At 40.1% G+C, this 24,480-nt stretch overlaps 1 protein-coding gene and 1 long non-coding RNA gene across 6 annotated transcripts in view; one reads left to right on the forward strand and one right to left on the reverse strand.

Annotated features, from left to right (window-relative positions):
* Positions 1-16,256, reverse strand: part of LOC122652349 (protein YIPF1 homolog) — a 48,315-nt gene extending 32,059 nt beyond the window's left edge. Inside the window, exons 1-4 of one of the 5 annotated variants that reach the window (XM_043846060.1) lie at positions 16,085-16,252; positions 15,937-16,036; positions 14,623-14,662; positions 14,426-14,509 (exon numbers count right to left, since the gene is read on the reverse strand). In XM_043846060.1, coding sequence (XP_043701995.1) covers positions 14,426-14,509; positions 14,623-14,662; positions 15,937-15,990 — 178 coding nt within the window. In that variant the 5' untranslated portion in view covers positions 15,991-16,036; positions 16,085-16,252. Of the gene's footprint in view, positions 1-14,425; positions 14,510-14,622; positions 14,663-15,936 lie in introns of all 5 variants that reach the window. The other 4 variants (XM_043846059.1, XM_043846062.1, XM_043846063.1 and 1 more) reach the window with 4 other exon arrangements.
* On the forward strand, positions 1,782-11,775 carry LOC122652350. The gene is made up of 3 exons (XR_006331586.1): positions 1,782-2,124; positions 2,390-2,391; positions 11,730-11,775. It is a non-coding gene; the product is annotated as an uncharacterized LOC122652350 (long non-coding RNA).
* Positions 16,257-24,480: the final 8,224 nt, after the last annotated feature.

The raw sequence follows: 24,480 nt of genomic DNA on the forward strand, positions 1-24,480 counted from the left end.
TATAAAGCAACACTAGAGGGCACAAGACAATCCCGTCTATTATTATATAAAGCACCTCTGCTGCTCCCTTCTATTTCTTGGCTTTATTATGGCAGCCAAAGCAGTAGAAGCTGATCTGGAGAAGATCAAAAGCATTACTGATTGGCCGGTACCAAAGACAATCACTGAAGCTCGAAGCTTCCATGGTTTGGCCTCATTCTACCGAAGATTCATTTGGAATTTTAGTGTGGTTCTGGCACCCATTACCCAATGTATGAAGTCAAGCAAGGGCAAATGTGAACGGACTGCAGCAGAAACCAAGGCTTTCCATCTTATCAAGAAGATGACGGAAGCACCAGTTTCACGCCTACAAGATTTTGACCTAGTGTTTGAGGTTGCTACAGATGCCTCACATGTTGGACTAGGAGGTGTATTAATGCAAGGAGGGCACCCTATCGCTTTTTATAGCAAGAAACTCAACGATGCCAAGAAGCTTTATTCGACGTATGACCTTGAGTTGTATGCAGTTGTCTAAGTGTTACGTCATTGGAAACACTACCCTATTGGTAAGGAATTTATTCTTTATACTGACCATGAAGCGCTCAAGCACCTTCACTCTCAAAAGTCAATTAGTAATAGGCATGCCAAGAGGGTAGCGTATGGTAGTATTGAATAAATATGAGGGGAATACACAGCAGAGAAGGACTTCAGCGTCTTATATGATGAGTTGCAGTGGGGTGGGCAGCACCTTAAATATTCAGTCCATGATGGTTACTTGTTCTTGGAAACGCCCATGGATTCCCAGCTCTTCTCTACGACATCACATCATAAGGGAGTTACACGGAGGAGGCTTGGGAGGACACTTTGGGAAGGATAAGACTATTTTCAGGTGGCGGATGGGTTGTTATTGGCCACACATTGCAAGAGATGTTACTCATGTGATCAAATGGTGTCGGGTTTGTCAGCTCGCTAAAGGAGAGAAACAAAATACAGGTTTATATTCTCCATAACCTGTCCCTCACACACCATGGGCTGATATAAGTATTGACTTTGTACTTTGCACTGCCTCCTACTAGAGAACGGTATGAATCCATTATGGTTGTTGTTGATCGCTTCTCTAAAATGGCTCACCTATTGCCATGTCGCAAGACCTTTGATGCCTATCAAATTACCAAATTGTTCTTCAAGAAAGTGGTGTGAATTCATGGCCTGCCAAGTCCAGCATTGTATCTGACCATGATGTTAAATTTATGAGCTACTTTTGGAAGATGTTGTGACTAAGAACAAACACGAAGCATCAGTTCTCAAAATCTTTCCACCCACAAACTGACAGACAGACAGGAGTGGTGAATCAGTGTTTGGGAAACTTGTTGAGGTGTTTAGTTCGAGACTATGAGAAGACGTGGCCATCCATACTTGACATTGCCGAGTTTGCACACGATAGCTCGGTAAATTGGATGACAGCTCGTACTCTTTTTGAGATTCTACTTGGAGTTCAACCATGATGACCTATTGACCTTGTTTCACTACCACCACAAGCCCGCATCAGCATTAAAGCTGATGAGTTTTTGCACAATATCATGGAGATATATGCTGATGTTCGACGACGAATCGCTCTTAGGAATGACGTCTACATGGCTACAGCTGATCGTCATCGACGATTTGTGGAGTTTCAGTCGGGAGACATGGTGACGGTTCATGTCAATCCCAAGATGTTCCAACCGAGTGTCAACACTAAACTCCACTCAAGGAAGATGGATCCGTACAAGGTGCTGAAACGTATTGGACCAAACGCTTGTGCTCGAGTAGCATGAAGATATGAGCCTAAGCAACGTCTTCAACGTGGCTGATTTACACCTCTATGTGGGGCATCACTCTGACGACGGTGACACTAAACAAATGCTATGGCTGCCCCAACTTAAGCCACCTATAGAAGACATTATTGAGGAGATTTTGGACGACACCTACAAAACCACTCATCGTGGCACCGGCTACCATGCCTTTCTCATCAAATGGAAAGGTTGCCCACAGCATGATCGCACTTGGATTCATGCCGATGACTTCAAAAGGCTTGATCCTGACTTGTACGAGCGATATATGTCCTTCACCTATTCGTCGGAGACGAATGTTTTCAAGCCAGGGAGAGTTGATGCAGAGCTGAAGGTGTATTCAAGGAAGAAGAAGATTGCTGCCTAGCGGACAGCCACAATTTTGAGCTGCTGACTAAGCAGCATGATATTTGGGTCTTGGGTTATTTAGTCTTTTTGTCTTATTTGAGTCCTTATGTCTTTAAGTTATGGTCCAGTCTAGTGGTCTAGCTGAAGTATTTACCTTCTATTTTCATTGTTGCTGAAGTATTAACCTTCTATTTTCATTGCTAGTAGTTACTTTCTATTTTCATAGTTAGAAGTTGTCAGCAATTAGTTTACATCAGTTTAGAAATTGATTGTGCCTTGTACTCCAAGCAAAAGGGGACCAAATTGGAAACTTCCTAATTTTAGACTCTTGCTGCTCCCTTCTATTATTATATAAAGCAACCCAAGAAAGCACAAGAGCACACGATTTATGCTTCAACATATTGCTGCTGTTTGCATGCTTGTTTGCTCCCCATGGAGATTCCTTAGTGTTTGATCTGAGGAGGAAGGGGCTGGCGTTCGATCCGGTCGACTCCTTGCGATGGGAAGCCTGGGAGTCTGTTACCTATTGTGTTCTACATCCCTACATCACTCTAAAGCCATTAGACGGTTGTCTTTAACAATTAATCTTCTGTTGAGTAAGTTCAGTCATTCAACTCTGCTTGTTTCTAATTCTGTCCCTTAGCCTTCTAATTTCCTATTCCCCAAGTCTTTACCACTCCCACTCCAATCCACCCAACAAAACCGGCCAATATTTTGATCGAGTTTTAGTCCACCCAGGAGGGGAATTCGATCAGAATTTCAAACCAAACTGACCACCTGATCCGCTGTTATTCATCTTCTCCCATAATCAGTCCTTGTGTTAAGTTTTCTGCAGTTTTCAGCCCAGTTTATGAAATTGGTAGGAAGATTTGAACCTACTGATTGCATAGAGGCCTCTGGCATTAACTCCTACTTTGTTTCAGACCTATACCTCTACGTCCCTGTCCTATTCCCAGTCCCAAAACTGCTACCTAACAGCCTGACCTCCTTCTATTCTGTTTCATACCTTTTCCCATCAGCCTTACTACAGCCTGAGTATCTCTTTAAGTGTGATTCATTCCATAATTTAAGGTCCCGTTCTGGGATGGATTGAAGCTTTCAAATCTGTCCTACATTACAAAAGGGTTACAAGTGTTACCACCCACCCTCTCGTCGTGTGCTGGTAACAACGGATGTTGTCTTTCGTGAAACAGAGGCTTTTACCCTTGGTCAGCACCTCTTCAAGGGGAGTATGCAGCTCTAAGGGAAGATGTGCCTTTGGTGGTTTCTCTTGATAGCAGCTCAGTATTCGAGGAGTAGGAGAGTTTGGTTGAGAAGGGGATGACAGACAAGGTTTGAACTGACTCTTCGGTTCAGGGGGAGCCAAAACCACTTCAATTTTATTCTCGGCGACAGCAAGTGCAAATTGGTGGTAATGATGGTACCACTACACCACCTGTGCAAGTTGATACCACTACCACCACTATGCCTTGCCAATTGTCTCCTCGTAATCCAGGATTCAACAATCAGTCAAGTAATTCCCTTCCTCCTAGTGATAGTACTCCTTCTCTTGATCCTACTCTTAAGTTACCCATTGTTGTTTGTAAGGAAAGTAGGACCTGTACCCAACATCTTATTTCTCATGTCATGTCATAAAACTCTTTATCTCCTTTCTATCGTACTTTTTTTTCTTCCTTGTCCTTTGTTTCTATTCTTTAGAACTGGCAAGAGGCTTTGTCAAATCCTCGATGGAAAGAATCAATGAATGAAGAGATGAGGGCACTAAGAAAGAATGACACGTGGGATTTGGCAACCCTTCCACCACATAAGAAACTAGTTGCATGCAAATGGTGTTTGCTGTTAAACAGAAGGCCGATGGCACTATGACAGGTACAAAACTAGGTTGATTGCCAAAGGAATGAAAGGATTCACCCAAACTTATGAGATCGTCAACCAGGAGACCTTTGCCCCAGTTGCCAAGATGAACACCATCAGAGTTATCATCTCTTGTGCGGTTAACCTAGGATGGGAGCTACAACAACTGGATGTTAAGAATGCCTTCCTCCATGGCGAGCTTAAGGAGGAAGTCTATATGGATATCCCTCCTGGTTACTCTGGTAAAGCAACTCAATGAAAGGTTTACAAGCTGAAACGTGAATTGTATGGGCAAAAGCAATCTCCTAGGGCCTGGTTTGGTCATATTTTCATAGGGCTATGGTGTTAGTGGGATACAAATAGAGCAATGTCGATCACACTATTCATCAGGCGTGTTAGTGATCATATCCACTATTCTCATAGTATATGTTGAGGACATTGTCATCACAGGGAGTGATCCTACTGAAATAGCTAGACGCCTAGACTTAAGACGAACCTGGGTAAGGAGTTCGAGATAAAGGATCTGGGTAAGCTACGATACTTCCTTGTTATTGAAGTGCCTCAATCTACTAGGGGTGTATTTGTTTCTCAATGAAAGTACACTCTTGACCTTCTTTCAAAGACCGAGATGTCAGGGTGTAAGCCTGTTGCAAAGATGGTCAACCAGTTGATAGAGGCCATGGAAGAAGAACTCGGCCGAAACTGCAGGTTTCAACCAAGTTGTCTCAATTTCGCAGCCTACTGAGATGAGATATCGGTCGACTTTAAATTTGACCTGGTTTCATTTGGTTTCGACAGGTTTCGCATGGTTTCCACACTGTTTTGGCCATATTCGGTAATTTCGCAAGTTTCAACCTAAACACCTATATAAATTCACTTATTCCCATCGAAACTTGAGACACCTAGCTGGAAACCAAGACAGGAACTTATTTATGCCAAGTTTTTATATTAGTTATTTCATTTTATATTTTGTTATTTTATTTTATATTTTATTATTTAATTTTATATTTTGTTATTTCATTTACTTAAGATATTATTCATAAATAAGCAAATACCCCCTATTTGAATCCAATACAAATAGTTAAAAATTCAATTTTAAAAAGATAAAAATTCACCCCCCCCAAGTTCAAGAACAAAATCTAGAATTTCGACAATAGGTGAAATTTCCAATTTCTAGTGTCGGGGTTTTTCTCAAATCTGAAAATACCATTAATCTTAATATGGTAAAACATTGCTAAAAACCAAAAGAGTGGTAAAATTTTCATTTGTTTTAATATCCAAAAAAATATTTTTATTAAAGCGATTTTGACAGCATTTGCACACACCAAATAAGGTTTGACCGAACCATAACTCCTTCAATATAAATCAGATTAAAGAAATCTTGGATTTGTTGAAAAGCTCCAAGATTGCTTAAATCTGATTTATATATTGAAAGAGTTATGTTCCGGTCAAGCTTTATTCGATACAATGTCCAAGAACAATATACACTATCAAACTTGGGTCAAAACTGCAACTATTATTTTGAGTGTTCTCTATGTGAAACTTGTTAGAGTGCTTGTCGTGGGGTCTAAACAGGATCTCGTGATTAGTGCCAGGCGCTAATCACGAGATTCCTTAAAGCCTCATTATGAGGCCCTTTTTTGTCTTTTTGCCCTTACCCTATACCTATGTATATATTCTTTTGTCTCTTCATTGAATATACTGAATATCTCACGGCTGCAACTCATCTTTCTTCTTTTCTCCTCTTCTTTACTTTCTCTGATTTTCACAGATATCATGGTATCAGAGCCTCATTCCTAGGCCTGGTACAGATCTGCGCAAGCCCCTTCTTCTCTTTTTTCTTTCGTTTTCTTTCCTTTTCTCCTCTGCGATACCTGGTTAACACCACCAGAGGCTCTCGATCTTAGAAAGGGGGTGATTTTTCACCCCTGCGATTATTTTTTGGGTGTTGGTTGATTGTTATTTGGGTGTATAAGATGTAAAGCTGCTATTTCATAATTAAAAGCAGATTCTGGTTTGTTAGTGATGATGTTTGTGGGTGTTTGAGTGCCATGTTGCAGGACTGATGTCTTTGGGAGGCTCGATTTATATTTGAGCAGCAGTTCTTGAAGCCGTGGGTGATGCTTGTGGACTTGATTGGTGGCAGTAACTATTGCAGCAGTAGTTCTTGAAGCCGTGGGTGATGTTTGTTGATTTGATTAGTGGTAGCATCTATTGAAGTTGTGTTTGGTGTTTGTTGATTTCTGAAATTTTATTGTGAAAAGAAAACATGGGTGATGAAGATAAAAGTAGTGCAGTGGTTACTGAGGTAGTGTCCTCTTCTTCCAATCGAATCACAGAGAAGAAACTTGAAGGTATTACAAATTTCCAGCAATGGAGGTAAATTGTGAAGCTGGCGAAATCAGCAACTACACTTGACAGGACCCAGACCAGCAGATGATGCAACTTGGGAGACTGTCGATGCCAGAATTCTCAGACATATGTTAAACTCGATGGAGAATCATGTTGTGGATTTGGTTACTCATATTGACACTGAAAGATTTATGGGACTACTTGGGAGTTCTTTACTCTGGTCAAAATAATCTGTCATGGATTTATGAATTGTCATAGGAGTTTTACAGAACTGAGAGAAAGGGGCGTTCTATCACCCAATATTTCGCTGATTTTAAGCGACTATATGAAGAATTGAATGCCCTTCTTCCCATTTCTTCGGATGTGAAGCAGATGTAAGTCCAAAGAGAACAATTGGCCGTTATGGGTTTTTTGGGAGGACTCGGGCAGGAGTATGAATCTGTCCGATCACAAATCCTTGGAAGTGAAAACATTGCCTCACTCACAGATACATTTGCTCGTGTTCTTCGAGTATCTCGTGAGAGTTCTCGTGACTCCACACCAGCAGTTGATAGTTTAGCTTTGGTTTCACAAAATGCAGCCAGTGGAGGTAGCCGTGGAGATGGTAGTTACCGTGGACAGCAACAATTCGCTAATTCAGCTGCTAGTAGTGATTCAGCCCCTCAGTCTCAACCTTCTGAGGGTAAGGTGATTGTTATGTCTGATGAAGAGTATGCACGGTACAACCAGTTTCAGATTTCATAGCCAACTTCTTCCACTGCTACTTTGGTTAAGACAGGTAATGCCACTGCATGCCTTTCCACTACTTCTCGTCCCTGGATCATTGATTCAGGGGCATCGGACTACATGTCAAGAATGTCAGGTATCTTTTCTTCTTTGTCTCCATCATCATCCAGTGTTACATTAGCTGATGGATCTTTAGCCAAGGTTAAGGGCACTGGTACTGTTCATCCTAACTCTTCATTGTCCCTGTCTTCCATTCTCACCTTCCGAATTTTCCATTCAATCTTATGTCAGTAAGTAAATTAACCAATACTTTTAACTGTTCAGTGACGTTTTATCCCGATTCTTGTGTTTTTCAGGATCTTGCTAAGAAGAAGACGATTGGTAGAGGACGTGAGTCAGGGGGGCTGTATCTGCTTAATGGTTCTCAGTCTGTTGCTTGTTCCAGTGTTGCTTCACATCATCAAATTCATTGTCAACTTGGTCATCCATCCCTAGAAAGCCTTAAGAAGTTAGATTCTAGATTTCGTTCTCTTTCTAATCTTGAGTGTGAGTCTTGTCAGTTTGGGAAACTCCACCGTGTGAGTTATCCCCCTAGAGTCAATAAGCGGTTTGTTTCTTCCTTTTCTTTGGTCCATTCTGATGTGTGGGGTCCATGTCCTGTCGTATCAAATTTGGGTTTTAAATACTTTGTTACCTTTGTTGATGACTATTCAAGGATGACTTGGTTATATTTAATGAAAAATAGATCTGAATTATTTTCTATCTTTTGTGCGTTTGTTTCTGAAATTCGGACTCAGTTTGGTGTGACTGTGAAAATTCTTCGTAGTGATAATGCCAAAGAGTACTTTTCTACTCCCTTTTCTACATTTATGGTACAACATGGTATGGTCCACCAGTCTTCCTGTTTTGACACACCACAACAAAACGGTGTGGTAGAAAGGAAAAATCGTCACCTAATGGAGGTAACTCGTTCCCTGTTGTTTGAGATGAAGGTTCCTAAACATTTTTGGGCTGATGCTGTTTTAACTGCATCCTACCTTATTAATCGTATGCCTTCATCCGTCTTGCGAGGCGAAATTCCTCATTCCTAATTGTTTCCAACTGAACCATTGTTTGTTTTGCCGCCTCATATTTTTGGTTGTACATGCTTTATTCGTAATCATACACCTGGACTGTCTAAGTTGGATCCTAAAGCAATTAAGTGTATGTTTCTTGGCTATTCTCGTACCCAAAAGGGGTACCGCTGTTTTTCTCCATCCTTGCGGAAGTATTTTATTACAGCTGATGTTTCCTTCTTCGAATCCACGCCATACCATGCTGATCCAGTAAATGTCTCTGAGTTGGATGATGACTTCCCGGTGTATGTCATTCAAACTCCTGCTCCAACACCACCAGCTCCTGCACATGGATTGCCGCCAACCAAAGTTTATGTTTGCCGCCCACAAGTAGTTGCTGCCCCTCCTGTTCTCGCTGACTCTGTCACGTCTTCTTCTGATGCAGATCCTACCACTGCTACCCCTTCGGTTGAGCCTGTTGTCTCTAACCTTGACATTCCGATTGCTAAACGGAAAGGTATCCGTAGCTGTACTCAACATCCTATCTCTAGATTTATTCTTCTTTGTCTTCTCCATTTCGTTTCTTTTTATCTACTGTTGAGGCCCACCCCCTTCCTAAGTCTGTGACAGAGGCATTATCTAATCCTGGCTGGAGAACAGCTATGGAGGAAGAGTTATTGGCATTAAAGGTGAATGATACTTGGGATATTATACCGCTGCCCCAAGGGAAAACTGCCATCGGTTGTCGATGGGTATATGCAGTGAAGGTTAATCCTGATGGTTCTCTTGCTCGCTTGAAGGCGAGGCTTGTAGCTAAGGGTTATGCACAGGTGTATGGTAAAGATTACTTAGATACCTTTTCCCCGGTAGCCAAACTTGCTTTTGTTCATATTCTAATATCACTTGCAGCCACATATCACTGGCCTTTATTCCAGCTTGATGTTAAGAATGAGTTCTTACATGGGACTCTACAGGAGGAGGTTGATATGGAGCAACCACCAGGGTTTGTTGCTCAGGGGGAGTCTGGAATGGTGTGTAAATTAAAAAACCATTGTATGGGCTGAAACAGTCTCCTCGTGCATGGTTTGGCAGATTTACTGAAGTTGTTCTGGCCTTTGGCATGTCCAGGTGTGGAAGTAATCACTCATTCTTTTATAGGCAGTCAGATGTAGGACAGATTTTTCTGATTGTGTATGTTGATGATATTATCATCACTGGTAATGATTCAGTTGGTATAGCAGAGTTGAAGTCATACCTTCAACAGAAATTTCAGACCAAAGACTTGGGGAAGTAAAAATATTTTCTGGGAATTGAAGTGGCACAGTCTCGGAAAGGAGTTTTTCTATCACAGCGAAAGTATGTGTTGGACTTACTTACTGAGACAGGTATGCTTGGGTCTAAGCCTATTGACACACCCATGGACCAGAATGTGAAACTTGTGGCCGAAGGAGGAGATGCTCTTGATGATCCTGAGAAATATAGAAGATTGGTGGGTAAGCTGAATTACTTAACAATTACTCGACCCGACATTGCTTTTCCAGTGAGTGTGGTGAGTCAGTTCCTTTCCTCTCCTCGGACATCTCATTGGGATACAGTTGTACACATCTTAAGGTATCTCAAAAAGGCTCCAGGAAGAGGAATTGTGTATCAAGATCATGGACATAGTAGAGTTGAAGGGTTTTCAGATGCTGATTGGGCAGGATCTCCAACTAACAGGAGGTCGACTACTGGGTACTGCACATTTGTTGGAGGAAATCTGGTTTCATGGAAGAGCAAGAAGCAGAGTGTTGTGGCTCGTTCCAGTGCTGAGTCAGAATACAGAGCTATAGCGCAAGTAACATGTGAATTAATGTGGATACAACAGCTATTGTCTGAGTTGGGGTTCAAGGTTCCAACTCCCATGCAATTATGGTGTGATAATCAGGCATCAATTCATATTGCTTCCAATCCTGTGTTCCACGAGAGGACGAAGCACATTGAAATTGATTGCCATTTTGTTCGGGAAAAGATGCGAAGTGGAGTGATTTTTCCAAGCCATATCAGAACTGGAGAGCAGCTTGCAGATGTATTTACTAAGTCATTGGGTAATGGGAGGATAGAGTATATTTGTAACAAGCTGGGCATGATTGATATATATGCTCCAGCTTGAGGGGGAGTGTTAGAGTGCTTGTCATGGGGTCCAAACAGGATCTTGTGATTAGCACAGGCGCTAATCACGAGATTCCTTAAAGTTTCTCTGATTTTCACAGATATCAAAACTAATGCATGGATTGGGTTCAAAATGTCAAAATTGGCAACACAACAATAATAAGGGCAAAAAAACAACTTTTGGGCCTCGAAACCCAGGTTTCAAGTTGGTCTGGAGATGGTCGAAACATGGGAAATCTCGATTTCTGGCTAGTCGAAACCAATGTCAGCACCGAGTTCTTGATCATTGATAAAGGTAGGTATCAAAGGTTGGTTGGTCGTCTCATTTATTTATCCCATACTCGCTTGGACATAGCCTATGCGGTCAATTTGGTTAGTCAGTATATGCACGATCCCTATTCCTCTTATATGGAGGCTGTTAATGCTGACTAATTTCAAAATGTAAAGAGAATTGAGGTAGAAAGAGATTTGAAGTATTTTAATAAGAAGCAATAGCATACAAGATCAAAAGAAACTTCAGGGACTCACTAAATTCTCAAAGGGGCTCACTAGCTCTCTAATTACAAAATGATGGATTCAAAAGTTCCTTTCAAAATAAAAATAAAAATAACCATATTTAAAGGGGATGGGGGAAAGAGAAATAAAAATAAGAGCCGTTAGCTCTTAGAACTTTAATAAGAGCCAACGGCTCTTGTGATGTCATCAGTAATGTTCTGTATTTTATGATACTTGAAGCCAGCTCCAGGAAAGGTTATCCTTTCTTCACCACATAATCACATACATGTGGAGGCATTCACTGATGCAGACTGGGCTGGCTCACCAGATGATCGGCGCTCCACATCAAGGTACTATACTTTTGTTGGTAACTATCGTGTCACCTAGCATAGCAAGAAACAGGCTTTGGTTGCAAGGTCTAGTGCTGAAGCCGAATTCAAGGCCATGGCACATGGGATTTGAGCTACTATGGCTTCAAGGTCTTCTCCAAGATTTGGGTGTATCTGTTCAGATACCGATGATGTTGTACTGCGACAGTAAATTTGCTATCAACATTTTCCATAACCCAGTTCAACATGATTAAACGAAACATGTAGAGATTTATAGACATTTCATCGAGGAGAAGCTAGAACAAAGTCTTATTTGTATACCTTTGTGAAGACAGGTGATCAGTTAACGGATGTCTCCTCCAAAGGTCTTAGAAGTAAAGTTTTTCACCAAATTTTATGCAAGTTGGGCATGTGTGATATCCATGCACCAACTTTAGGGGGAATGTTGCAACATAGTTCAAAATCTCGCCGCGCTGAGATTTTGGAAATCTCATAAAACTTGACATGGCCGAGACGAGTTATGATACGAAATAAAAAAAGCACTGTCTCGAAAATCTTGGTCAAGATTTCGACCGATATCTCGTGAGTTTTAACCTCGTGAGATATCGGAAAAGTGATGCAGATTCATCACCAAATAGGGCTTGTTTCATTGGGAATAAGTCTAGGGTTGGGTTACATACATGTTGGGCCTTTGATCCCATGGGTTTCTAATGTAATAGGCCACTTTTATGGGCCTAAAATAAGGGTATATAGGTTTCATACGGGATTAGCCCAATACTTAAGGTCTTTTTATGTTTTTTAATTGAACCAGTTCAAATTGGTTGCATCCAATTGGTTCAATTTAAGTGATCATGTGACTTGGTTAAGTGGTCATGTGATGTAAGTTGGGCTGGCTTAGGACTCTATAAGCCCAGCCATGTTTTAAGTCTATTTCCTTTAGTATTCTAGTTTCCTAGTCAGTTTAAGTTACCTAATAGGTTAGAGATAGGGTTAGGCCATTCCTTTTTTAGTGTCTAAGTCTATTTTTGAGTCTTCTATATAAGTTCGCAAGGGAGGCCAACATTACATACGAATTTAATTAATGAAAAGCTTTTGGTTTGCTGCCATAGCTGCTGCTCTGCTCTGTTGAGTGAACCTTGTGAGTAATATCAAGGCTACCTTGTGGGTAATATCAAGGTGAAGGGATTGCTGGACTCCGATCGACTCCCTGCATCTTGTAGATCGGGAGGTCCTTCTTCTTATTCAATCGAGCTTCTTCAAGCGGCTGCTGCTGCCTTTTGAAGGAGATCAAACGAGTAAGTAATTTTAATTTCCTGCATATATCCTTACCTCTTCATCCTCTAACCTAATCCACACCCCCTCCATCCATCAAACCCTAACCTCCATTAAACCTGCAACTCAATTCTGCCCTAAATTGCATAATTTCGTAACTCATCAAAACCTAACTTCTTTATACCAAAATAACCCCCTAGACCTGCCCATAATACCTTATAAACCCCTTTCCCAAAATCCACCCCTAAACCCTAGATCCTGAAAACAATCCATTTTTACAAGGCTTCTAACCCAAAACCCTAGATTTCCAATTTCATCCAAATCAATCCAAACCTACACCAATAGAATCCTAAAAACCTGGACATCATTACCAAATAAAACCCTACCTCGAAACCCTAACCATAACCCTAATTCTGCCCTAATTAGCCTAAGCCGTCCCAATTGGCTAGCCTTGTTTGGTGATCCAATTACCCTGGTTCCTAGTGGGACTATTCCTACCTAGGACTACATCACAAAGTCCTTAAATCCACTTTATAAAACAGCCATAATTTGACCTATGGTTTGAAATTTCGAACTGTCTCGGTCGAAACAGAGGTTTTTTGCGCTGGAGAAAGAGAAAAAACCTACTTGCTTCATTTTTTTGGCCAAACCTTCACCATTTGCTACTAGGATTCACTACAAAGATACTTGGGAGCTGCCTACCACGTCATAGTTCATATCAGTAGGCAGTCACTTGTTGGGACTTAGGAGACTTATGTATTATTGTTCACTGTACTTTGTAGTTGGTATTACTGACTTGTTGTTGGGAGTTGGGAGTTGGGAGTTGGGAGTTGGGAGTTGGGAGTTGGGACTTATGCTATGTATTATTGATTTATTGTTCATTGTACTAACTAGTAAGTAATGTAGTTTGTAGTAGAAACTTTAAGTCTTTAACTATTTCTTTTCAAGATTATGTGTCTTCATCCATTATTGCATAATTTAATTAATTTACTTTCAAACAATGTGTAGAATAGGCAATATTACATTAGGGGTTCGACCTTTACCAAAACACCAAATTGGGTGGGTTTTTTTTTTTCAATTTGAACCTTTAAATATGTTTATTAAGCCTAAAACAAGCTTCCCATAAAGTTTCGGAGCAAACTATGGCAATTTGCCCACCGAAACATTGTTCAAAACAAAAAAAAATACAATGTCTTGCCGCCGAGATCTCGGAAAACTCGACCTGATCGAGATGGCTGTTTGAGATGAGTTTTCGAACCTTGTGTTGCAATAATCACAATATACCAGCAACACAAGGGAATCGATTGGGATAAGAAGAGAAGATAGGAGATGAAGGGAAAAGGGATAAGGAGATTCGGCTCTCTCAGCCCTTCAAGGGTTTCGACTCTCACCAGTCAGGTTCCCTGCCCTTCATCCGCACAACAAGATAATCAAAACTTGCACAAAGCAATCTAAGCAACTTAATTAATTCATAAAATCGTGGGGTGCCTCTACAGGCAGGTTACAATATATAAAGGCCCAATGATTGATCTCCAAAATAGAAACTAAAAATTAGAAAGTCCCTTATAAGGCTGAGACTTGGGTTACAAGTAATGAAACTAAAATAGAAACTCTAAGTTGCAAGGTTCAAAATAGAAACTAAGTCTAATTAAAAATAGAAACTTAAGCCTACTATCTAAATCTGAAATTAGAAACTAAACTAAACTTCTAAATCCCCATGCATAAAGCACCATGCAATCTAATCTTGGACCCCACAGAATCTTCTAATAATATTCTCACCAAGGCAAAATAAGGGACTGTGACACTGTTCACGTGAACAGTGTTTTAGCCTCTTCTTCATGTTTTGATCTACATCAGAGGGTCCACATGCAAGGCGACACCCACAAGGCATCCAAAGTGCACAAGGCATCCAAGGTGACCAAGGCACCTAGACACCTAGGCGACAGCCTTGACAACTACGATTAGTACTACAAAAATTCAGACAGTGTCATGGACCTTTTTAATTATATTTCAAGAACAAAGTTAATAAATAAAATACCAATTGGACTTCCAAAAGCTTGATATCCCCTCCCCCTATCTCCTCCACTGGTGGGAGGAAATATTTGCAAGTTTGCTTCAGGGACTGCATAGTAGGGGTAAAAGAAATAAGAAATTGCTTCATTCAACTGAAAAGGTTAATATCAAGAAACTATACCAATTTCCAAAAGATAAACACACAGAAACAGAACCTCATACCCTCATAGTTGGGGGTTTTCTTCTCTTCATCGACCACAGCCTGTACACAAGTAAGTAATGAACAAGGAATTAAGTATAAACAAGAGGTCATATCAAAGCCAACAGTCCCATATTTAAATAAAAGAGAGTAGTCCCCAAGCTTATAAGAGTGCCAAAGGTAAAATTAAGTTGAGACATGTAAGTAAACAACAATTTGGGTTCAAAAGGAAGCTCCATAAGCTTCCTTAGTGTCTGGACTGAATGCTAATTTATGCTTAATTGCACAAGAAGTAGATAGCAGGGTAACCACATAATTAGATAGGTATTCAAAGATACACTGCGGATAGAATGATTGCACATAGAAATGAAAGTCACACATTTCGAATAATAATAAACATATTCAACAAAAAAATGTAAAACTTACATAAATTGCAGCAATGCAACATCTCATACAGAAATTATCACCCACCCACCCCCACCGTACCCCACCCCCCCAAAAAAATTCAACAAATTAGCATTAATTTAATGGAAAAGTCCTCCAAACTGAGAATAAGATTGCCAGCTCTTTGAATGCTAAGCAAATGTTACAGCAACTGCAAAATGCATACTAGCAGTTATGTTCATGATTCGTGCTCAGAGATTAGAGAGACCACGTAGCATTTCATCGAAAAGCTCATGGTCCTGGTCGGTAGTGAAGGTGCCCACGACTCGACGGACATCTTCCTCGTCCTCTATTTTATATGCTTTTTTTTTTAAAAATTTACAAATGCTTTTAGCTAATAAAATAAGGCAGTGTGTGTAGAAGTAATTAGCAATAACTCACTAAGACCTCCTCCCGGTTGTTCAGAACTTTGTCTTATGAAAACTTAAGAAGGAATACTATGCGGAGAAATGTTAAGACTCTCATTCAGCATGGCTATAGAGTAGTAATCAACACACCTACATGCTGCATTTGCGCTGATCCGCAGCATTCGCAGAATTCGTACTGAATTAATAAACGAGCGTAAAGTGGCCACCAAATTCACTAAATTGTATACAGACATGATGGCTTTGACAAATTACCTATAACTAAGAACTCATAATGATAAGCATTATAGTAGTAGGTGTTTAGAATGCATAGAAGCCACAATTAGAAACCTGGTTACATCGAATTGCTGAACAAATCAACATTAGAAAAGCAAATGACAGCACAGTAAGGTGAAATTAAGTAAATCCGTTTAATTCTGTCTTCGAACATATTGAGAAAAAAGAAAAAAAAGCGATCTAATTAGTCAAATAAAAATGCATGGGAATTAAGGGGATTGAAGAAAATATAATAGAAAGAAATGTACGTACAGGAACTGATCCCAGTAAATGGCTTGTAGGAAGACTGGTGTAAGATTCGTCCATGGCGAGAGATCAAACAGAAATAAGTAACAGCCAGAGGCAATAGATTAACCACAGGAAGCGAACCAAGCTTGTTAAGCAAGAAGACAATAAAAAAGACAACCTGGACGGGCCCTAAGCTTCAATTTTTCCTTCGTCTGCACGAATTAGACCTTTACTAATAGTAGTAGCTTAGGCAAAGTCATCCAAGACGATCCATCACTCTTTCAACGTGGCAGCTGACGTTGGAAATGCTTCATCGTTCTCGTAAAAGGTCCGATCATAAGGTTCGCTTGGTAGGAGACTAGGAATTTTTGCATTGACTTCTACTCTTCTACTCTTTTTCTTTTTTATTATTATGTTTTTGGGAAAATTTCACGGACATACCCTCTAAGTATTCAATATATCACGGACTTATCAAAACTTGATCAAAATGGCAACCTTCCCCCTAATGTTAAAGCAGGATTACCACCTAGAGTTAAAATGTCGATTTTACCCTCTTAGTTATTTTTATAAAAAATGGGTAAATGACACTTAGGTACCTAATGTTTGATAAAATTATAAGTTAGGTATCTAATGTTTGATAAATTACGTTTAAGGTACTAAACCATCACCATTCACCACTGCCGCCGCCACCACCACACCCTCGTCTTCCTGCACGACCACCACCACCCCATCACCTGCTGCAACGGCCCGCCCCCCTCCGCCCAACCAAAATTGTCGTGTCCATGATTTGTTTATTCGTTTCCGTAAAGCCGCTCTACGATTCCATCCCTTCGATCCTTCAATTCGTTTCCGTAATCCAAAGAGTCAACAGAGATTGCCGTGCCCATGAAATTCCAAACATCCACACCTTGAATACCTCAAAATCAATCTAAAATCATCATAGTTTGGATTTTTCCCGTTGGAAACTGTTGGAAGACCTAGAGTTTGGATTTCTTACAATTTGCAAATTGATCCGATCAGATAACGTTAAGAAAAACAAAATGAGGTCGTTAACATCATTTAACCTGCAAAAACTAGGGAAAGAAGTGGTGGCAGGGGTTTTGAGTTGGGATAAAGAATGAAGTGAGGAAGATGGATTTTGTTTTGGGGGTTTTGGAAAGGGAGTGGGTAACGATGATGATGGATATTTGGTTAATGGAAGGGAAATAGAGATGAATTTTGAAGTTCAGTGCAGAGATGGGTTCGGTTATGGTGTATGGAGAATAATAAGAATAAGAAGAAGAAGAAGGGGAAAGAGAGGGTGGCTGGACGGCGGCTGTGAACAGGTAAACAAAAAAACAAAATGGTCTTCAATATTGCTTCATTCTTATCTCTAATAATCTGTTTGATTTTTGATCTAAACTTGAAGAAATTCAAAAGCAACAAATAAAATCGTTCAATATGGGTACCTTTGGTTGTGGAGGGAGTAGAATTGGTCAAGACGAACATTAGCGAGCGCACTGTTGACCGCCATGGAAAAGGCATTACCGGGATAGGAAGAGATGAAATCCTTGAGAATCTCCTTTGGAATTAGATTAGTCTTATCAGCACTCCTTGAAGAATCAGGGGTGCAGCTCCTTTGGTGGATGAGCGACTATCTTGTTAAGATTGCCAATATCTTCTTCTTCTTCTTCTTTGAGCTTGGAACAATCGAATTTAGATTCGAGAAACTAAAACTCAAAACAGGAATAGAGAAATTGAATGAAAATAAAAGAGGAATCGATGAGTAGAAGATGGAGATAAGTAAAGTGTATTTATAGGTTGATAGACATGCGAGCCTAGGCATCGATTACGATGGTCCGTCTAAGTGCTGCCATGAAAGTCATTGACATTGGTGGTGGTCGGAGGTTGCGGCGGTGAAGCAGAAAGAAACGAAGAAGAAGAAGAAATGGTGGGTCCCACGAAGAGAATGGTTTGTATTTGGGATTTTACCCCTAAGGGTATTATGGGGAGTTCACAGGTAAGGATAATTTTGCCATTTAAAAAGAGTTAACAACCACTTAACTGCAGAGACTAACGGAGTGGGCTAAGTTGAAATACAGTCATAAAATAGGGGGTGTCTGTGATATTTTGACTAAGTTTGGTAAGTCCGTGATATATTGAATACTTAGAGGGGGTGTCTGTGAAAATTTCTCTAATTTTTATTGTGTTTCTTTCTATACCCGTACAGTCTATCAAATGACATTGCTAAGTGGAGAAACTTAAATGTAATTAATTCTATTAATCTGAGGTCTATCAAGTATATCCATAGTTGATCTTATGAGTAGATAGTTGGGTAAATTACATGTCATAAGATAGTTGGATAAATTATATATCACCCCCTGATTTTCAAATGAAACTCAAATCACCCCTTGATTTTGAAAATACTCAAATCACCCCTTGTAGTAGACCCCAATGTGACAAATTAGTCATTACCATTAGTTTTATATTATTAACCAGTGATACAGCTCAATTAAATAAATTTAAATTTCTAAACTACCCTTGACCAGTGTTGATTTACGATTTTACCTTTGAAACGAAAAACCATCCTCTTCCTCGCACCACAGTGCTTGCCGAGATATCACACGAAAACCCACAATCCGATTCTGTGGAATAACTTGAGGTCCAGAAAATTGCTTGCCGATACCATTTCCCCCTAAATCAACGTACCTGGATCTCCCAGGTCGACTTTGACTTTTTCATACTTGAAATGCCATTTTAAATGATAGCCGGCATGATAGCAAATAATGCCCCCCCGAAGGATGCATGAAACAGGGAGAAATTCAAAGGGAGCTGCTCTGGTATCGGTTTCTTCTCTCACTCGGTTCTGCCACTCTCAACTGTGGAATTCGATTCCAAGCTCCAATGGCGACGCCCGTTTCAATTGAGTTGCGACCCAAATGGGAAGTACCGAGTCATTAGCACCAAACCCATGCCTGGTACCCGCTGGATTCGTCTCTTAACCGATCAAGATTGCCGTGTTGAAGTAATTTTCGTCCAACTTCTCCAATTCATCAACTGGTTCTCCTGTTCTTGTTGTTTCTGGTTTAAATTCGGACAACTAATCTGCACTGTCCTTCTCTCACCTTCAGATATGCACCCAGAAAAAAACCATCTTGTCTATGGAGGACATTCTTGATAAATAATTTGTCTATCTTTGAAACACTGTGATTTGGAAAAGAAGAAGAAGAGGATTTGGAAGGAAAAGATGGAAATGGGAATTTGACGCCCTTGTAACTACGATGACGGTGAGGAAGAGATCAGAATTAGATGGATCTACTTATGAGGAAGAGAGGTAGATAGAAGGAGGAGAGGAACCTCGGAAGCGTGAGATAGAAACCAAATGCTTCAGAGGTGTAGCGCCAGTGGTGATGGTGGTGAGCGAATGAGAATCTGGCGGCGGGTCCGATGGTAGTGGTGGTGGGGCTGTGAAGTCCCAACTCCCTGAACATTCTTGAAGAACGATTGAAATAAAACCCTAATTATCAATTTTTATTTGTTTTATGGGGAAAAGTTCTTTGTCGGGAAGCGTGGCCTATGCCGGCACTCCTTTATTTTATTTGTTTAAATCTAAAATGGATAAATATATCATTTTATTTTTTGATTTGATTTAAGCTAACACCATTACTTTAGAGGGGACGGTTGAGTATTTTCAAAAAGCAGGGGTTAATTTGAGTTTCTTTTGAAAACCAAGGGGCTTCACATAATTTATTGTTTATTACACTAAGTCTGACTTGTAAGTAAATAATTCTGTTAATTCGATTGAATTAGACTCACAACAACAACCCTACTAGGCTCACCTTATAGGATTACACTGTTTGACATCATGACACACAAGAATTAGTATTTGCTTCAACTATATTAAGCTTTATGAAGGGGAGGGGAGGATTATCCAACAAATTTACTAGAGAGGATTGCTCTCTGTGATTTTCCACTTCCCCTCTCTATTCCTCTTTGGTTTAGTTTCTCTCTCATTCTCTTCTTTGGAGCCTGACATTTAGTGTTGAAACCCTAACCGAGGTGTGCTCCTCGGTCTTGTGGCTAATATGGTATTCAAGTGATACAATCCTTCAAAGAGCCTGCACTAGTAGCTAGAAAGAGAACTTTGTGACTAAGACCACACACATCAGTATGAACCAAATGAAAAAGGAAGAACATCTTTAATTAGAAATAGAATAAGTTGAATGTGTCTGTTTGGCCAAGACACAAGCCTCACTAAAAAAAAATCCTCCTTATTAAATTTTTTAACTAATGCTGGAAATAAATCGGATAAAGTTCCTAAAGGAGGGTGACCTAATCTAAAATGCCATTGGTGTAATTCAGAGGAAATGAGGAAGTCTGACATAATTGATAAGGTAATGCAGTTGGAGGAAGACGACCATCATCAAGCAGGTACAATCCACCTTGCACTTTACCATATCCAATCGTTTTCCCCGTTATCAGTTCCTAAAAAACACAACGAGTTAGAAAAAAAGTTACTTTGTAGTTCAGATCTTTAGTAAGACTAGAAATAGAAAGAAGATTAGTAGTAAAGTTAGGAATATGTAAAACAGAAGACAACATAATGGAAGGCGAGCAACTAATAGATCCCTTTCCAGAAACACATAAGAGGGAGCCATCAGCCACCTTGACTTTGTCATTGCCAAAAGTGGGAGAATATTTGTGAAAGAGACTGGAAGAGCCTGTCATACGATCAATGGCACTAGAGTCTATAATCCATGGAGTGGAGACAACCAATGCACAATGACCACCAAATGAAATACCTGAATGGGCAAAGTGGGAACTTGATGGAGTAGAAGAAGTGGATGGAAGTGATGTAGTAGATACAGCAGAACTGTAGAAGGCTACAACATATGCCTGAAAGCCTGTAATTCTTCCTGGGAGAGACCATTTTCAGCAGTGGGGGTTGTAGCTACACTTTCAGTGTGATTAGCCTTGTTTTTAGTTTTACCTGACCATGTTTGGCTTCAAAATCAGTAGGTTTCCCATTTAGTTTTTAACAAGTAGCCTTAGTGTGATAGGGTTGTTGTAGTGTTCACACTTAACAGGTTCCTTGGACGAAGTATTAATCTTAGGAGAGCCATCAGTTATGGGAGTAGGACTGGAACCAGCTTGTAGAGCAAACCGATCTACAGTGGCAGTATGCAGCACAGCAGCCCGACAAGTTTCCTCATTATGTACCAAAGCATAGGACTGCTCCAGTGTAGGGAAAGGAGATCTACTAAGAACCTGCACACAAATGGGATCATACTCAATGTTCAGACCTGCCAAGAAATCATATACCCGAATTTTATCAACATGCTTTCGATAGGCAGCAATGTCAATGGGACTCATAGGCTGAAAATCAAAATAGTGATCCAACTGTTGCCATAAACTCTTGAGGACAGCATAGTATTGGGATATAGAGAGTTCCTTTTGAGTGGTATCATGGACCTTCTTCTTGTTCTCATACACCTGAGCATCATTCCGAACTTGTCCATAAGTCTCCTTAGCAGCAACCCAAATCTGATGTAGCCGTAGTAATATCAAAACCAAACATACTGACACAATCAGATCAGCAAAACTAGCAATGAATCGATGCAGCCAACCAAGAACCAAAACCAGAAAAAGAAGATCGATATTGGCAGAAACATAGTTATCAAGGCGGCAAGGTGACCAAGGCGTTTGAGAGCCTTCCTAATCGCCTTGGCGATAGGGTGGCCGCAAGGCATCGCCACGGCAAACAAGGCGTTCTAGTGTTCTTTTTTTTAGATAACCAATTTATTTAGCACAAATAGCATATCAAAAATTATATAATTCATTAGACTCATTACAATGAAGTCAACAATCCATCCATAAAACATTAAAATGAAGTCAACACTCAAGGAATTACATAATCATATAATCACAACATTACAAAATAAGTGAAACACAAAATCAAATAATCTCAGTTTACATAATCATATAATCAGAAAATGATAAAATTACATGACTTATACTAACAGTTGCATAATTTGATTTGAATAACAAAATCACATACCACAGAATTACAGCCACCGGCCACGCCACCAGTAGCTACCTCTACTGCCACCAACATAGAAGAAGGAAGATGAGAAAAGGAGGGGGGGAAAACGCAACAGAGCAAGAACATTGAAAGTTCAGAAATTTTAACAGGGCATATGCCTTTGTTTCTGAAAAATCTAGAGATCATGATTGTCTTCAGAGAAGTGTAGCAGGGAAAGGGGAACCAATACAATCAATTTTGCAACAAACAGTTGACAATCGAAAGAAGAACAAAGAATACTTCAGAGAAGTGTCACAGGGAAAGGGGAAGAAGAAGACGATCTAGTTCCTTCGATTATTCATTCAATTCTGTTTCCTGATTCCTTTCTTCTTCAGAGAAGTGTCGCAGGGAAAGGGGAAAAAGAAGAAGAAGAAGAATATTTAAAAAAATAAAATAAAAAAGGAATCAGGTAACATAATCGAGTAACAGAACAATCACAGAAGAAGAAAAAAAATAGAACATTGCACCAAGGATTCGAGGTCGCAGTCTATTACCGGAGTAGGGTTCATGGTCGCGATTCATCATCATCAAAGGAAATAGCGCTGGAGTCGCTAAGCAAGAGCCGGCATCGCTGGAGCAGGAGGTTGAGGGTTTTATTTTCTCCTTTAAAGAAGAAGAAGAGGAAGAGAATGGAACATAGAAGAAAAGAAACTTACCGGGAGAAGATTCGTGGTCGCAATCCCTCACCGAAGCAGAGTTCGTGGTTGTGATTCATCATCGTCGAAGGCACTGGAGTCGCTGAGCAGCAGCAGGAGTCCCTGAAGCACAAAGTCGAGAGTTGAAGTCGAGGGTTTCTTTCGATTTTGTTTGCTTTAGGTGATTCTATGCAACGCAATGTACAAAAATAATGTACACAAGCCTATGAAAATCTAAGAAATGAAATAAAATTCTAAATATTTTTATTTTGTTTTGTTGTTAAATGATTCGGTGTATCACACTGTATGAAAATCATAGACACAAAATCAATACAGATATAGGAAATATAATAAAATAATAATAATAATAAATAATAACATAACGCCTTTCCATAAGGTGACTGCTTGCCTTGACCCTAGAAAACCGCCAGGACGCCATGGCATCGCCTTGGCGATGCCTTGATAACTATGGGCAGAAATCAATCCTTGGAGGAGAATTCTGAAAAACTTGAAAGGGCTTCAATATAAAGAGTCACCAGCAGGGTCGAGTACTCCTTGAAGTAGAATAAAAGTGCCCTAAAAAAATCAGCAAGGGCTGAAGCCTGACCCAAAATCGATGAGTGTCAAGGTTTTGGAAAACCCTGAAAGTGAGATCGATATAGGGGAGATGTCTTCAATGGATGGTATAAATCTGTGATAAGTGTTGTCCAAGGCTGCTAGAATGGATCTCCAACAAGGAAAGATCAACCTTCAACATAGAAAGAGGCTCGATCTTCAAGAATGGGAGAACTCCAAAGTTCGCAGATGAGAGAGGCAGCAGCTATCGATTTGAAACCTTGTTTATAGCATTGGTTGAAGAGGTTGGATAAAGGGCAACAACTAGATCATACGATCACCTCATTAGTGCTGCCCAAAGATCATAGATGAGAGAGGCAGCAGCTATCGATTTGAAACCTTGTTTATAGAATTGGTTGAAGAGGTTGGATAAAGGGCAACAACTAGCTAATACGATCACCTTATTAGTGCTGCCCAAAGATCGCAGATGAGAGAGGCAGCAACTATCGATTTGAAACCTTGTTTATAGCAGTGATTGAAGAGGTTGGATAAAGGGTAGCAACTAGATCATACGATCACCTCATTAGTGCTGCCCTAATGTGGATATTGAGAACCAAGGAAAAAAAGAAAGAGAGAGAAGAGATCGAGAAGAAGAGGGAGGGAGAAAAAAAAGAGAGACGATGGGGGGGAAGTTTCTGAAATCCTAGATCAGAAAATTTGGCTCTGATGCCATGTTAATAGAACAAAATTGAGTGAATGCTTGAATGATTTGAAAAATCAGTCAAGTCATTTTATTTATAATAAATAGGGATATTACAAAAGAACAGAATTGTCCCTATTCTAGCCGACTCTACTAAGAGAGTCGGCAATACATAAAAAGAAGCCCCAAAAGGATCAGAATACCCCCACAGTATTCTGGTAATAAATTATTCAACACTCCCTAATGCCAGTACGAGAAGAGACTGAGTCAAACTGCTGCATATATTCAGCCACAGACAAATTCCTTTACCATAGGGTAGTTAGCTTGCCCTTTAACTCTACCCTGAAATCCCTTGGTAAATATTTCTTACTCAGGCCTTGCTTCATCTCTACCCAATTAATTGGTGCATTGCTATCATACTCAAGATCTCTTTAAGTAGTTCTCCACCATCCATGGGCGGAACCCACTAGCTTAGTATGCACTAGTCTCATCTTTCTAGACTAAGACAAATCATACCAATCAAAATAATCATCTAAAGCAGCTAACCAATCATAAATACCTGTGGATCATGTCTGTCATCATATTCCTTCAACTTGAGCTTGACCTTATGTGTGTCA

This window comes from Telopea speciosissima, chromosome 2, assembly GCF_018873765.1.
Source record: "Telopea speciosissima isolate NSW1024214 ecotype Mountain lineage chromosome 2, Tspe_v1, whole genome shotgun sequence".
Taxonomy (NCBI): Eukaryota; Viridiplantae; Streptophyta; class Magnoliopsida; order Proteales; family Proteaceae; genus Telopea; species Telopea speciosissima.